This window comes from Carica papaya, chromosome 2, assembly GCF_054855325.1.
Source record: "Carica papaya isolate Zhongbai chromosome 2, ASM5485532v1, whole genome shotgun sequence".
NCBI classification, from domain to species: Eukaryota; Viridiplantae; Streptophyta; class Magnoliopsida; order Brassicales; family Caricaceae; genus Carica; species Carica papaya.
In genome coordinates this window covers 19,247,541-19,260,820 of record NC_142310.1, presented here as the reverse complement: position 1 = coordinate 19,260,820, position 13,280 = coordinate 19,247,541, and the positions used below count along the sequence as shown (strand labels likewise).

General features: G+C 34.0%; 1 protein-coding gene across 1 annotated transcript in view; it reads right to left on the bottom strand.

Moving 5' to 3' along the window:
• Positions 1 to 2,083: 2,083 nt before the first annotated feature.
• Positions 2,084 to 13,280, bottom strand: part of U2A' (U2 small nuclear ribonucleoprotein A) — a 30,143-nt gene continuing 18,946 nt past the window's right edge. The window contains exons 5-8 of the mRNA XM_088213552.1: positions 9,470 to 9,643; positions 6,754 to 6,804; positions 6,498 to 6,668; positions 2,084 to 2,283 (exon numbers count right to left, since the gene is read on the bottom strand). Of these exons, the coding sequence (XP_088069678.1) occupies positions 2,278 to 2,283; positions 6,498 to 6,668; positions 6,754 to 6,804; positions 9,470 to 9,643 (402 nt within the window). The 3' untranslated portion in view covers positions 2,084 to 2,277. The remainder of the gene's footprint in view (positions 2,284 to 6,497; positions 6,669 to 6,753; positions 6,805 to 9,469; positions 9,644 to 13,280) is intronic.

The following is a 13,280-nucleotide window of genomic DNA, read 5'->3' as shown; positions in this document are numbered from 1 at the left end:
AAAAGCAAACATTAAAAACATATAAATTTATTTAACATTCATAAGTCTGGTCCTTTTCAATCCTATTTGCATTGGCCTCAGCGTATCTGCTTCCCTCGAGTAGAGCTCCATCACTGAAACATGAAAACCCTTTGTACATTATATCAGTTGCTCTTTCTTTTTTCAACTTTCATCTCCCTTTCTTTGTTTTCCTTGATCCTAATACACACTTCTTCTTTTGCCATTTTAACTTTATTCTCTTATTCCTCGAGTCTCTCTCCCTTTTCATTCCAAGCTTTTGCCAAATTATTACAAAGGGTCCCTTTATCTTTAATTTTTTCTTCCTCTGCTTCATTACAAGGAATGTTCCCTCATTTTCTGCTTCTTCATGTTTTCCTTTTTTAAGCCAAATGCCTCTTTCTAAATTTTAGCTACCTTCAATTTTTTTTACACACAGAGAAAAAAAAAAAGGAAGAAATCCCACATGACAATTCTAGTTGTTTTCATGTTTTCTTCCCCTTCAATTCCAAACAAAGCCGAGTAGATGAAAAATAAACCAAAATAGTGTTGGAGGTTGGCTTGGGTCATCATTTGAGCCTAACTGGGTCTTAAAATTGGGCTTTGGTACTTTTGGGTGTTGGGTTTTCTTTTTTGGGCTAAAGACTATTCATTTTGATTTGGATTTTAAACAAAACTCACTCCATATTCCGTTGTGGCTTTCTTTCTCATATTTTCTCTTTTATTTTTGTTTTTTATTTTTTATTTTTTATTTTTGTTTCCCTTTTCACTTTATATTTTTTTCAATTTTCTTTTTTTAACAATAATAAAAGAAAATAAAATTTAAAAAAATTAAGAAATAATAATAAAATCAATTATAGACAGGTCTAACCTTTTTGCTTGAATTTTTTTTTATCATCTCATAACATTTTTATTACCAGTATTATTATTAATATTATAAATATTTTTTTGTGAAGCAACAAAATTAGGTCATGACAAGTAAATTATGGAGCCACAATTCAAATTTATGTTTTTTAATAACATATTTATGCTATTTTATAAACATCTACAAGCTTAAAAAAAAGTCTGGAGCCATTACTACTTGCCTTGTTCCCAACTACCAGATAATTGTTCCAGGATCTGAGTTAAATGATTTGTTGATACCAAATCACTATACTGAGTTTTTGTAAATTTCGGTGTAATTCTCGAAACTCACTGTTATCTTATAATTTATATTACTTATATATATACATATAAACTTTATTTCAATAATATTATTATTTTAAGAAAAGATATTACAAAAACTTTACAGATATGTTAAATAAGCCAAATTTATAATTAAAATTAAAAATAAGAATAATATATATTGAAATAACTGCAGATATATCAAAATAAAAAATCTTCATCAAATTATTATAAAACTTAACTTGAAGTTTTGACTTAAAATAAAATATACACAAATTTAAAATTATTATATTTGATACCAGAATCTTGACGCTAATGTTAAATTATTATATCAACCTGAAATAAAATATTTAACAAGTTTCTTCTTGAAAAAATGTGAATATTTGACAAATCAAATCAGATAAAGCACTCACTAAGAAGGTTATTTAATTTTCAAATAAATACTGTTTGCAAACTCAGATGTTAATAAACTCAAAACAGTTTTCCGATTGGCTAGATTATTTTGCTCGCCCGAGACAATGTCCCTACTAAACCAATTTTTTGAGAATGTCTCTACTAAACCAATTACATAAAAGGTGATAACAGAACCCACATAACAATGCCATATTTAGCAAACTACAAAGCTTGATATGATTTCCATACGGGACCATATTCTTCTGCAATCCACAATCAGAAACAATGCAAATCTGGATCATGGCATCAATCAGCATTTTGTAGGGATATAAAAATATCTAAACTGCAAACATACCCTATATAGGCTTACAGTACCATCCACTTACAACTGTAGTTCGCTGAAGTCTTACAATAGCAGATGAAGTAAACCTTTTTACATCCCGGCAAAAAATTTAGGCATGCACGGTAAAAGCGAAAGAGATGATCCGCAAACAACAGTCCTACATGCATGTGCATTCTGGTTGACAGATTTTCCTTTCACAATGGTGATTTCGAATCTACTCAAGTCAAAAGGGCACAGATTCGGGGATTGAAGTTAAAAAAACTAGCCAAAGCATCCCAAAGTCCCCATTGGTAAATAGACCACCAACCAGCAAAAAATGAAAGTACAATTTCTTGAGAACTGTAAACATGGAATCCCCAGTGGATTGCATAATGCCTCTTCTAGTCCTGAAAGGGGGAAAAAAGGGAAAAGTTACTGTTAGTTGAAAAATGACAATTACCAAATTAATACCTAAAATTTGACATTCATTACAAAATGATTCCTAATGTTTTTTCTTTTAATTACAATTTGGTTTTTAACATTTTTTATATGTTTCAAACATTCAGTTTCCTTCTATTTCCTGACAGCAAAAATCAAAATGATTTAAGTCATATCTTGATGCTTTAAAATAAAAACTTAAAAACATAATTTTAACTAACAAATTAAATTAGTAAATTAATAATAATTAAAATAGATCTAATATTATTACTAATTTAATTAATTAATCAAAATTATTCTTTTGAACTATTTTTTAAAACATTCAAACATGATTTATCAATTTTTTTTTTGTTTAAGATAGGAAGAAGTTAAACATTCGAAATAAAAAAAAAAACAGATTTTCAGATATCAAATTATAACAAAAAAATTAGGAACAAAATTGTAAGAAATACCAAGTTTCAAGGCTAATTTACTAATTTGCCCAAAAATAAATGAAACTATATAGTAGTTGGGTGTACCACTGCACATGAACGAAACCCAACTCAGAAAGATATCATAACATTTCTTTAATCCCAAACTCACTTTTATTAAATCAGTTTACCACAAAGATTATTAACTTTTTCATCCAATCCCACTTCTAGTCAGTTAGTTCACTTCACTTAACCAGCAAAAGCACCCATTACCGTCCCAACTATGAACCTTGAATCTTTTTACACTGCATATAGAAAGCATGTGCTTGTGGTTTAAAGTTTACTGGCTAAGGGCAAAGAGTAGATTAGCAGCTTCTGCCTCCAATTGTGCTGGCAGTCAATTATTGGACTTTTTATGTGCTTGAGGTCTAAAGTACTGGCAAAGGATAGATCAGCAGCTTCTGTTTTCAATTAGGCTGGCAGTAGATGGTTGATTTTTCTTTTCTTCTATTGAATCTTTTTTTTTTATACATGAGTTGTGATGAATCAAGATGGCTCCATCATCAGTTGATGTCTATAAGAAGGGTTGAAGGGAGAAAAAGAAGGAAGTGGGAGAGAAAAAAAAGGGTTTAAGAAGAGGGAGAAACATGTGGAATTAACTCAAGTAGAATACAGTTGTTGTCCAAGAGGTCAAAAGGAGAAATAAAACAGAAAAGATCCAACTTTTATTCCAAAACAACCATACAGGCCTTTATACCAACATTCTCCGAAAAGAACTAAACCACAATTTCCTGACCCTAAAATTCCCTAAAATCTAATTCTACTTAATTTCATAATAAATAAAATCACGATATTTCATTTATAACTAGAAAACTATCAACACATTGATTTTCTTTCTTAATAGTTCCTGATATCATAAAGTCATCTAAATTGGAATTCCTAACAGTCAAGTAGATACATTTCACCATGATATGCCAACTGTTGCTCCCTTTCAGCTTTTGAATAACTATAGATTTCTCAATTTCTATGATTTTTCCAATCATCCCCAATTTTCTAATGCCACTATATATTCAGGTCCTAAAGGAACAATAATAGATTATATATCACTTAAATATGACACAATGGAACTTCTCTGTTTGAACAATAATAGATTTCTAATGCTACTATATATATCACTTCCGATGCCAGCATGCTTCTTAATTTGAGATGTATCCTTCTCTGTTTCCAGGCTGTTTTGGGTCTCAAAATCAACATGATCAAATATGAACTTGTTGGGATTGGGGTTGACAGTGCAGGAACTTCTCTTGCCCAGGTGTTGGGTTGTAAAAGCACGCAGCTAGCTATTAAATATCTTGGCATTCCCCTTGGCACAAGATACAAAGATGGAAAAAGCTGGGACCCAGTTATTAATCTGTTTGAAAGAAGACTAACAGGTTGGAAGAGGAAATTTCTTTGAAAAGCAAGTAGATTAATACTCATTAAAAGTACCTTATCTAACCTCCCGACATATTTCTTATCTGTACTTATCATCTCAGCTAGAGTGGCAAAAAAATTAGAAATGATTCAATGTAAAATCCTCTAAGGTGATGAAGACGGCAAGAGGAGTTCATCTAGTTAAATGGGATGAGGTGAAGTGTCCAACTAAAGCAGGTCGCTTTAAACAGAGCACTCCATGGAAAATGGATTTGGAGAAACTGAAATGAAAAAAAGAGTCTGGAAAAAGTCATTGATTACAAATGAGCTGCGAATGAAAACACAATTAATCCACCTTGGAGTGCAGCACACATGGCATGAGTCTTTGGAATCGCATTATGCAAACCAGCAAATCAGTCTTTGAATGCTCAAAATGGGAAGAGGATAAAGGCAATAAGGTGTGCTTCTGGATAGATATTTGGTGCGGTACAGTCAATTTTCATACTTGTTTCCCCCCTAGTATTTGCTATTTCCAAGGACAAGAACATGCTCATTGAGAAGGCTTTTGGTGATGATAATGGCAGGAATTGGAATGTTGTGGTTAACAAGAATTTGCAAGACTGGGAAGTAGATGAATATGAGGACCTGTTACAGCTTTCGGCCACCATTCGTCTCAGCAACAAGGATGATAACTTATTTTGGTCCTTGAAAAAAATGACATCTTCTTCGTTAAACCTTTCTATAACTATCTGGATAGTCACAGAAGATCGGAGAGAATGGATTTCCCTGCAGAGATAATATGGAAGACTAATGCTCCTAGAATTTCTTTCTTCGCCTGGGAAGTTACAAAAGAACGTATTTTGACTATTGACAACTCATGAAGAAAGTGTTAATATTGACTAACATATGGTTCCTATGCAAAAACAACGCAGATTCCTCCAACAATTTTTTTTTTTCACCTATCACTTACAATCTTTCGATCCTGGTCTACGGGCTCTTGGGTATCTGTAGGGCTATGACTGGTTCCGTTAGAAGCAAATTAATGGCTTGGGAAGAACTGTGTAAGAAAAACAAATATTTCAGACTTATCCCACTTATCATCTTCTGAGTCATTTAGAAAGAAAGAAACAATAGGACTTTTGAATGTAAAGAAGATAAGTTTGTCAATACCAAGAATAGATGATTTCCCTATTTTGATTCCATTGTTCTAGAACATAACCTTGATAACTTCGATGATTTTAGTTCAATTGTAGACATACTTATTAACTTGTAAATCTTTTGTACATGTAGGCGCCAACATATCAATATACTTCTTATACTTTTATTTCAAAATATATATATATATATAATAACACAATGGAAGTAGATTCACCTACTCAAGAATATGCATTTATTTCCATGTGTCTAACTGCATACATGCATGTCTTTTGTCTGTGTTAGACAGTGAACCTGAGGAAGGTAGCACAAAATAATATTAAAGAATATGAGGGTGATCTATGGTCTTCTTGTAATCATCTCTTATTGTGGTGTTCTACAACTTATAGCTCATGATACATGATTTATGGTCTTCTTGGGATTGAGTGGGTTATTGCGGGTTCGGTTAGGGAGGAGATATGGACTTGGGAGGGTTTATTTGTAAAAAGAAATATTACAAACATTATCTCATTAACTGTTTTCTGGATCAATTGGAAAGAGAAGAATAGAAGAATTTTTTATAGTGCTCAGAGTAGCTTAAATAGATTAAAAAATAAATGGATACATATTTTCGGGTCAGTATTGTTAAGTCATGACATACTCTATACTTTTTATTTCAAAAAAATATTAAAGAATATGAGGGTGTTCGGCTCAACTTATATAAGCTCCATAGCAGCATTTCAAGTTTTCCTAAGTTTTTGATAAAAAATTTATAGATTGAACAGTTTATAAACTTTTGTACCAGCATTTGTACAACATTGTTCAGAAGTAACTTTTATTTTATAGAGCTTATACCGAACAATGCTGGTGTTGACCAAGCAAAATTCTAAAACAACCATTAACAATTTCAAAAATAGGGCCTATTCCTCTTTTCAAGAATATAAATATATAAATATATATTGCCATATTCCCAGAATCAACAACTTATAGGCAATATTTTTTATGAAAAAGCTATATTTTGACTAAATAATCTAATACAGCTTATAAGTTCATATTACCTTAACACTTCAACAGCACATTTGTGAAAAAAGATCTATATCGGCTTAGACATTATTGAAGAGCTTAAAAATCTATAGTTTATAAGGATTTTAAGATAAGCCAAACAACCTCAAAGAGAATACTAGAATCTTAAAAGTAGAAGCAATTCTGTTAGAATAATTTGTAACCTGTTCCATTGGTCCAGATTCATCCTTCTGTTCTTCCACATTTTTCTGTTCTCTATCAGCCTTATCTTGATCACTATCTATCATCTTTTCATCTTCTTCTGGGACATCTTTGGCCCCAGTATCATAATCAGGAATCTTCAAATCTGCAGGAAGCTGCCCAGTCTTCAGCGCCTGTTCATACATTAAAAGATACAAATTAACATTATATACAAACATCAAGGGGGAAAAGTCATTTAATCAGGCAAATGCTACATACCTTTTCAAGTCTTGCAACCTCTTCAAGAGTCTGGGAATTCAAAATCGCAGCCTGCAGATAGTGAAACAGTAAATGAAGTAAAATAAAAAAATATCACACAAAATCATGGGCTAAAGACATAAATAAACCCAATTCCACCTGTGGGAAAAAAAAAAGGACGAACAAAAAACATCTACGCTTCAAACCAACTCACTACTTAATCAACAGAGCTATTAACCAAGAGCATCATGTCTGTATTGCCACCTACCAGTATAAAAAAGCTCTTTTAACATCTATAAAACAGTGTCCATTATGCCAACAAATCAACTAACACTAGTTTCAGCTAGTGAACAGACCAACCAATTCCAGTTACAATCTAATCTTTGTATGATTTTACCATTATTTAGGATCAGAAAATGCCTGGGGGAATTCCAGTCTTCTTTTCCCTTTTCAGGACATAATCCAAAAGAGAAGCCAGTATTCTTATGCCACAAATATCTGAATAGAGAATATTCCCTTTTCTTTTTTTCTTCAAGGTATTAATGCTTCTGTAACTCTCAGCTTATTCGGTCTTTGAACCTCTGAACTACCAATTTGCTTTATCTTTTAATCAGGCATGTCAACAAAATTATCCTTGAAAACACAAAGTTATATTCAGGGAAGATAGTTTTTCCATGTATTTAGTCAAAAATTTAACAGTGCTGATTTAAACAACCAATAGAACAGAGTTTTTTTTCGAGAGGAAAAAAAAGGATATTAACATTAAAAGAGCACCAAGGGGATTAAGGAAGCCAAGGCAGGTTTTGAAGTTGGTAGGTCTAGTTCCTCTAATTTTTTCTTATCATGATTTTCATTTTTAGTAGAAAAGAAGAAATATTATTACAAGGAAAGAACTAGGTATAAGGAGGTTTAGGTATCCTTCAAACGAATAAGAAAAGAAGATAAAAGCTAGATAATCATTAGAAAGAATAGCAAGTCAATCTCTGTGAAACGCTGATAAAGAAACATCCTCAAAAGAATCTGTTTCCCTTAGCCCAAATGGATGCCAGAAACCAAAATTTTACAAGAAAGAATCAGAAAAGATGAATTAAAACTCTGAAAACTCTAGAATTTTTCTCCAACTATAATCAGCCACATGCCAGCAGAGAAAGCCTGCATCAAAGAAACTTCCATCTCCCTCTTCATCCCCAGACCATCAGTACGGAAGAAAGATAACCCTTAATATTCTTAAGAGAAACTTAGGAAAAACCAAATATATCAAAAACATGGTACAAAATTTTCCAGCCCAATTCATAGTGCAGGAAGAGATAGTCATGAGTCTCCGCATCTCTGTAACACATCAGACATACCCAGCAACAAGGCACGATTCAGTCAACAAGGTTAAAGCATATCATTATGTATTAAGCCTACCCAAAACCACACTCCAAACAAAACCTTTTACCTTATAAGGAGTCAGAGCTTTCCATAAGGACTTATTAAGGATAATATTCTGGGTAGCAGGATGGTCGATCAGGCAGTCTAAGTAAGACTTGCATGAATATAAATCTAAGGATTCCAAGGACTAAATTCTACATTCTGGATGGTTTTCAAAAAAAAGAAAAAGAAAGGCTACATAATATTGGTCATATCAACAACTTCCCCGTCATTGACATTTCAGGGGAAAAAGAAAAGAAAGGTTCCAAGAATAGAAATCATTAGACTGAACCAAAAAAAAAAAAAGGATATAGGGGAATTATTATTTCTGGATAACATGTAAGTCTGGGAAAATGGGATGCTAAAGAGGCATTGTCAATCCAAGGGTCCTCTCAGAAGAAAAACTGATTGAATGGAGGCAGGGCGTCTCCATCCTATATCCACCTTGTCATTGCTGTAAGCAGAAAAACTGACAAGTTCTTTACCTTAAAGAAATTTATACAACTAGTATATTTCAAGATTTCAAAGTCTAGAGACTGGAATTATAAGAGATTGTACTATTTTTTTTAAAAGGACAAAATATATTATTCACAGTGCACCAAGAAAATGCAACCCGTACATAAAATTTGTAAGTCTAGCAAACTATCAATAAGATCCCCTAAATCCTCAACAGAATAAAGGGGTTGACTTTTAATCAAAAAATTCAACATCTGGAACCAGACGTCTTTAAATCTATCAAAATAGCATCCACACCCTCAAAAGCTCTCCTATTTTTCTCTTTCCAAATAACCCAAAAGGTAATCAAAGAGATAAACCTAGTTGTCTACTTATCACTCTGAATGGAGAGGCATGCACAGCCTTTCTTTTACAGTACCCTCATTTTTTTCAAAAAAATTCACAATATCCTCTATAACCTAGTTCAAACCCAGAAAACTAAAAGCCAAAGACCATAGTCGTGCAATAAGATAACCTACCAGCGACTGAACCTCACAAGAAGCTTTTGGCTTCCAAAATCCACTCTTGTAGTTAAATATGAAATGCTTAGGTTTACATTCTTACCTCCAGCAGCATCAGAACTAAAGATTAGTTCGACCTTCACCAACTAAAAGTTTCCACTAACCTTTTTCTTCAACATCCCTAGAATCTTATTCATAACTAGAGTTTAACATATCTGCTTATTGATAAACTGATGTGCATCAAATCATTTTTTTTAATATAGAATGCACGAATTATGCCACAAAGATATGCCCAATAACCCTGCGACCAAATGATCATGTTCTAATTACTGCAAATATTTGGTACAATTCATTGGTTAACTGAATACCTTTATAGCTATAATTTGCTCCGGTGTGGGGGCAACCATTTTTGGAGTCTGCTGCTGCTCTGATACTTCTGCAACATTTGGAGCCTCAGTTGTTGTCAATATCTTTACCGGTAGCTTCTTAGCCTCCTCCTCAGCTTCTTTAGATGTGAACAGGTTTCTAGCCTCTGCTCTCTCCTATCATCCAAAGCACATGATGAAAAAATGCATGCAATTTACTCACAAGGAATTTAAGATAATATAAATCAAGAATGTTTAGCATTTAGTTTTAAGAACAAATCATAGAGGCATAAAAAACGAGCGCCAACCAATTAAAAAAGGTATCTACTCAAATCCCAGCATTTTCTTTAGAAAGCTAAGTAAAACTTCCACTCAAGCTACAAAGACAACAAAGATCAAGCATGTAGTAGTAAGTCTGGTTTAGTTGCATAAGGCAAAGCAAGTACTCAAAGCTGGCCGAACAGCTAGCATCACAGCGTTTACTTTTCCAAAAAGAAAAGTGAGCACGATAGTGGCCTAAGCTCTCAAAACAACAAATCTGAGCCGGACCTGAATTCCAAGACATGCTCATTTACTTGACTAGTAAAGTTCAAATGTATAGAAGCTTATACAACTAGATGCCTAGCTCAACAACCTGACTTAATCTATCATCCTCTGTATCTTCAGCAAAAAAATTGTTCTACAACTTTCTATAACAAATTCCTTTGCCTACCATTTGCCCACCCTTGTCCTTATCCTCCATAAAATAGAAATACTAAATGAAAATATAGAAACAGGCAAGTTATTCATATCTAATTCCTCTATCAGGCAAATCTAAAAACAAGAAAATCTCCACCCCCACCCCAAATGCAAGGAACCAAACAATTTGGCACTCATCTCTTATTCTCTCAACAGAATGCAAAAGCCAAACAAAAAAATTTCCTTGGCAACATCAGGGTGGGATTTTAAGAATGGTGATTAAACAAAGTTAACATCCCATTATTGCCAGTTTCCCCAGCCAGTATAAGGGGGATCAGTACAACTCTAATAGTGATGCTACTAGTTCCATCAATGATTAATGATAAGTTCAAGGCCTGGCATGTTGAGTATATGAAAGTTAAGCAGACTACCCTCTCCGGTCTCATCTGGGTTTTTACTTTTCTAAAAGATCTTCTATTAATTAATTTTTGGTTTATAATTATTGATCAATTGGTAGTTCATATTTGTCTAATAAATTGAATGAGATCCTCACCTCCTAGAGGAAATTAGGGGTTTTATTTGATATCACGTCAAACACAATTCTTAATTTGCTTAAAGAATCATCACATATGAGCCTGCACGTGAGACTGCGTCGAGCTATCGCTCCGAGAATTTCAAACAAGATTATACAGCCTGAGTCAGACTCCAAGCAAAATTGACTGATGGATGTTTCTCATGAGCCAAAACCAACATGATAAGGTTTTGGCTGAGCTTGGTTCTTCTGGCCTACAAGCATTTTCTCTTTCAGTGATTGACGGGCCCAAGTAGACAAGTATTCCGCAGACAATTTTCTGTTACCTCCCCAGGTCAAATATCGGGTTATTGGCATGGAGACAGGATATTCCAGGAGATGATTAGGGTTTAGAAGCTTTTCCACCTTTCTTCCCTATTGTAACAGTGAATAAGGAACTATTGGAAGAGAACCTTAGGATCTCCCAGTTCAGGAAAGAACTCATCTTTGGTGGTTAAAGTTTTTCCTTTGTTCATTATATTCAGTCTATAAATAATAGTAGGAATATATAAACTTGAGAAACTACCCACTACATAATGGTTAATCACCCACTAACATAAAAGACTAGTTCTCCCACATAATTTTTTTTAAAGAAAAGAAAAGTATTATTATGTACATAGATACCAAGTAGGTATCACCCAAGTACAAAAGTTAATTACAAGTCAATCAAGAAACCACCAAACTTACCACATGAAAACTGTATTGCCCCTAAATCGCATAAAATAGTAAACAAAAGAAACTGTACTGCCAAATTTAACTCTATAAATAAAACTAAACACAACCTAAACACAACCGAGAAATGACAAGACATCTTAATTCCAAAGCCCAAGGAAATTATTTTCAAGATGCTCATGGACAGGACAAATTCTCCTTCCTCTGGCATCCTCCACAGATGAAAGCCAAAAGTTGTTTTGAACTAGGTGAATCCGGCAGCTTTGGCTTAGGGAGTGAGTTATTGCTGCCCCATGGAATCTGTTCTGAACTGAATCTCTTGGAGCCCAAACAATGTGAGGTATTTCTCCTCCCCCTTCTCCATCTAATGACTCTCTTATAGTATTCTTCCTCTTCCTATGGGTTCTAAGCTGCTTGGCAGTAAGAAAAGGAGTGAATCCCTAGAGCCAAATTTTTGGAATGGAGTTTCAGGAGAGGTTCTTGCATTAAAATCCCTAGTTTTTGAATTGGAATGGATTTTAAATTGTGTGAGAAGGGTGAGCAATGATCTGGGTGTTAGCTCCAAGGGGTTAGAAAACTAGATTTATGAGTTGTTCCAAAAGCTAGAGGATCATATCTGTGTTGACTGAAGCACTAGTAAGACAAAGAGGAGGTAAGCAGAAACAGAAGAGTGGGAATAGATAACTTAAAAGATTAAAATGCTCAGTTGACTATGAGAAAGGGAACAAGGGAGGCCAAGAGGCAAGGGTTGGCAGAAATCAACTTAGCAATTCTTCAGGATTAGTCAGTTTTTTTCCAAATAAATAGCTTTCCTAAGTAGATCTGAATCTGACGAGGAGCTAAACAAGGGCACACCCTCTTACATACTTCACTAAACCTTCTCTTCAGGGGATCTGACTACTTGAGTACAGAGGAGTGATTAGGATCATTAACTCCTCTTCTAGTTGGTCAAAAGTACAGTATCCTTCTGTATAAAAGGCAGTAATCCACAGATAGAAGTAATAGATGGATATCGTGGAATCTAAGCTGTATAGGAGTAAGGTTTAGAACTCCTCTCCTCCCATCGCAGAGGTATGGACGATAGATGCAGATTACCAGTGTACTATATCAATTTTCTTTGGGCCAACCCATCAAAAGATGAATCTTGATTAGGGCAACAAGAAGAAATGGTTTCCATCCGTTCTCTCCCCCCAAAAAAAGGTATGGATAATAGATGCTGGTTAACAATTGTACTATATCAAAACTATATTAAAACAAATCTCCATTCGTAATCGAAAGAATTGACCTATCCCTACTATGTCTTAAAGTAGAAGGGATGAATTTCTTGGAACATGAGGAGTGTTAGGAAGAGAGCTATTACTAAAAGAGCTTTGAGTAAGTGAAGAGCAAAGACCGAGTGTGTCTTCAGGGGACTGAAGTTGCGGAGATGTCTAATTTTCTAGTGAGTAACCTTCAGTCCGTACATGATGTAAAACAGCTTCATCTTCCCACAATGAAGATGGTATTACTGTTATGTGGAAAGATACCAAATTGTACTCTATGAGAAGCATCAATCAGGTGGTCACTATCTCTTCTGAATTCCTTGTTAAGGGCGGGCCCAAACTTCATATGGATCTTTATTGGTGTCTATGTTAGGGGTTAGGGGCCTGATCATAATTGATATTAGTGATTTTTTCATTTCAAAAAAAAAAACAGAAAATAATTGATATTGGGTGAATTTATTCTTATCAAATTGGATTGTGGACAGTTGGTGGTAATTTCAACAAGGTCTCCGTCCAACATGTGAGCTAGTGCCCTTGCCTCTACTATGGGTTCTCACTTCTCAGAAATTCTTTGAGATTGTGCATGATCTCAACCTTAAGAATCCCAATTGAAGTGTCGCAACAACACTCT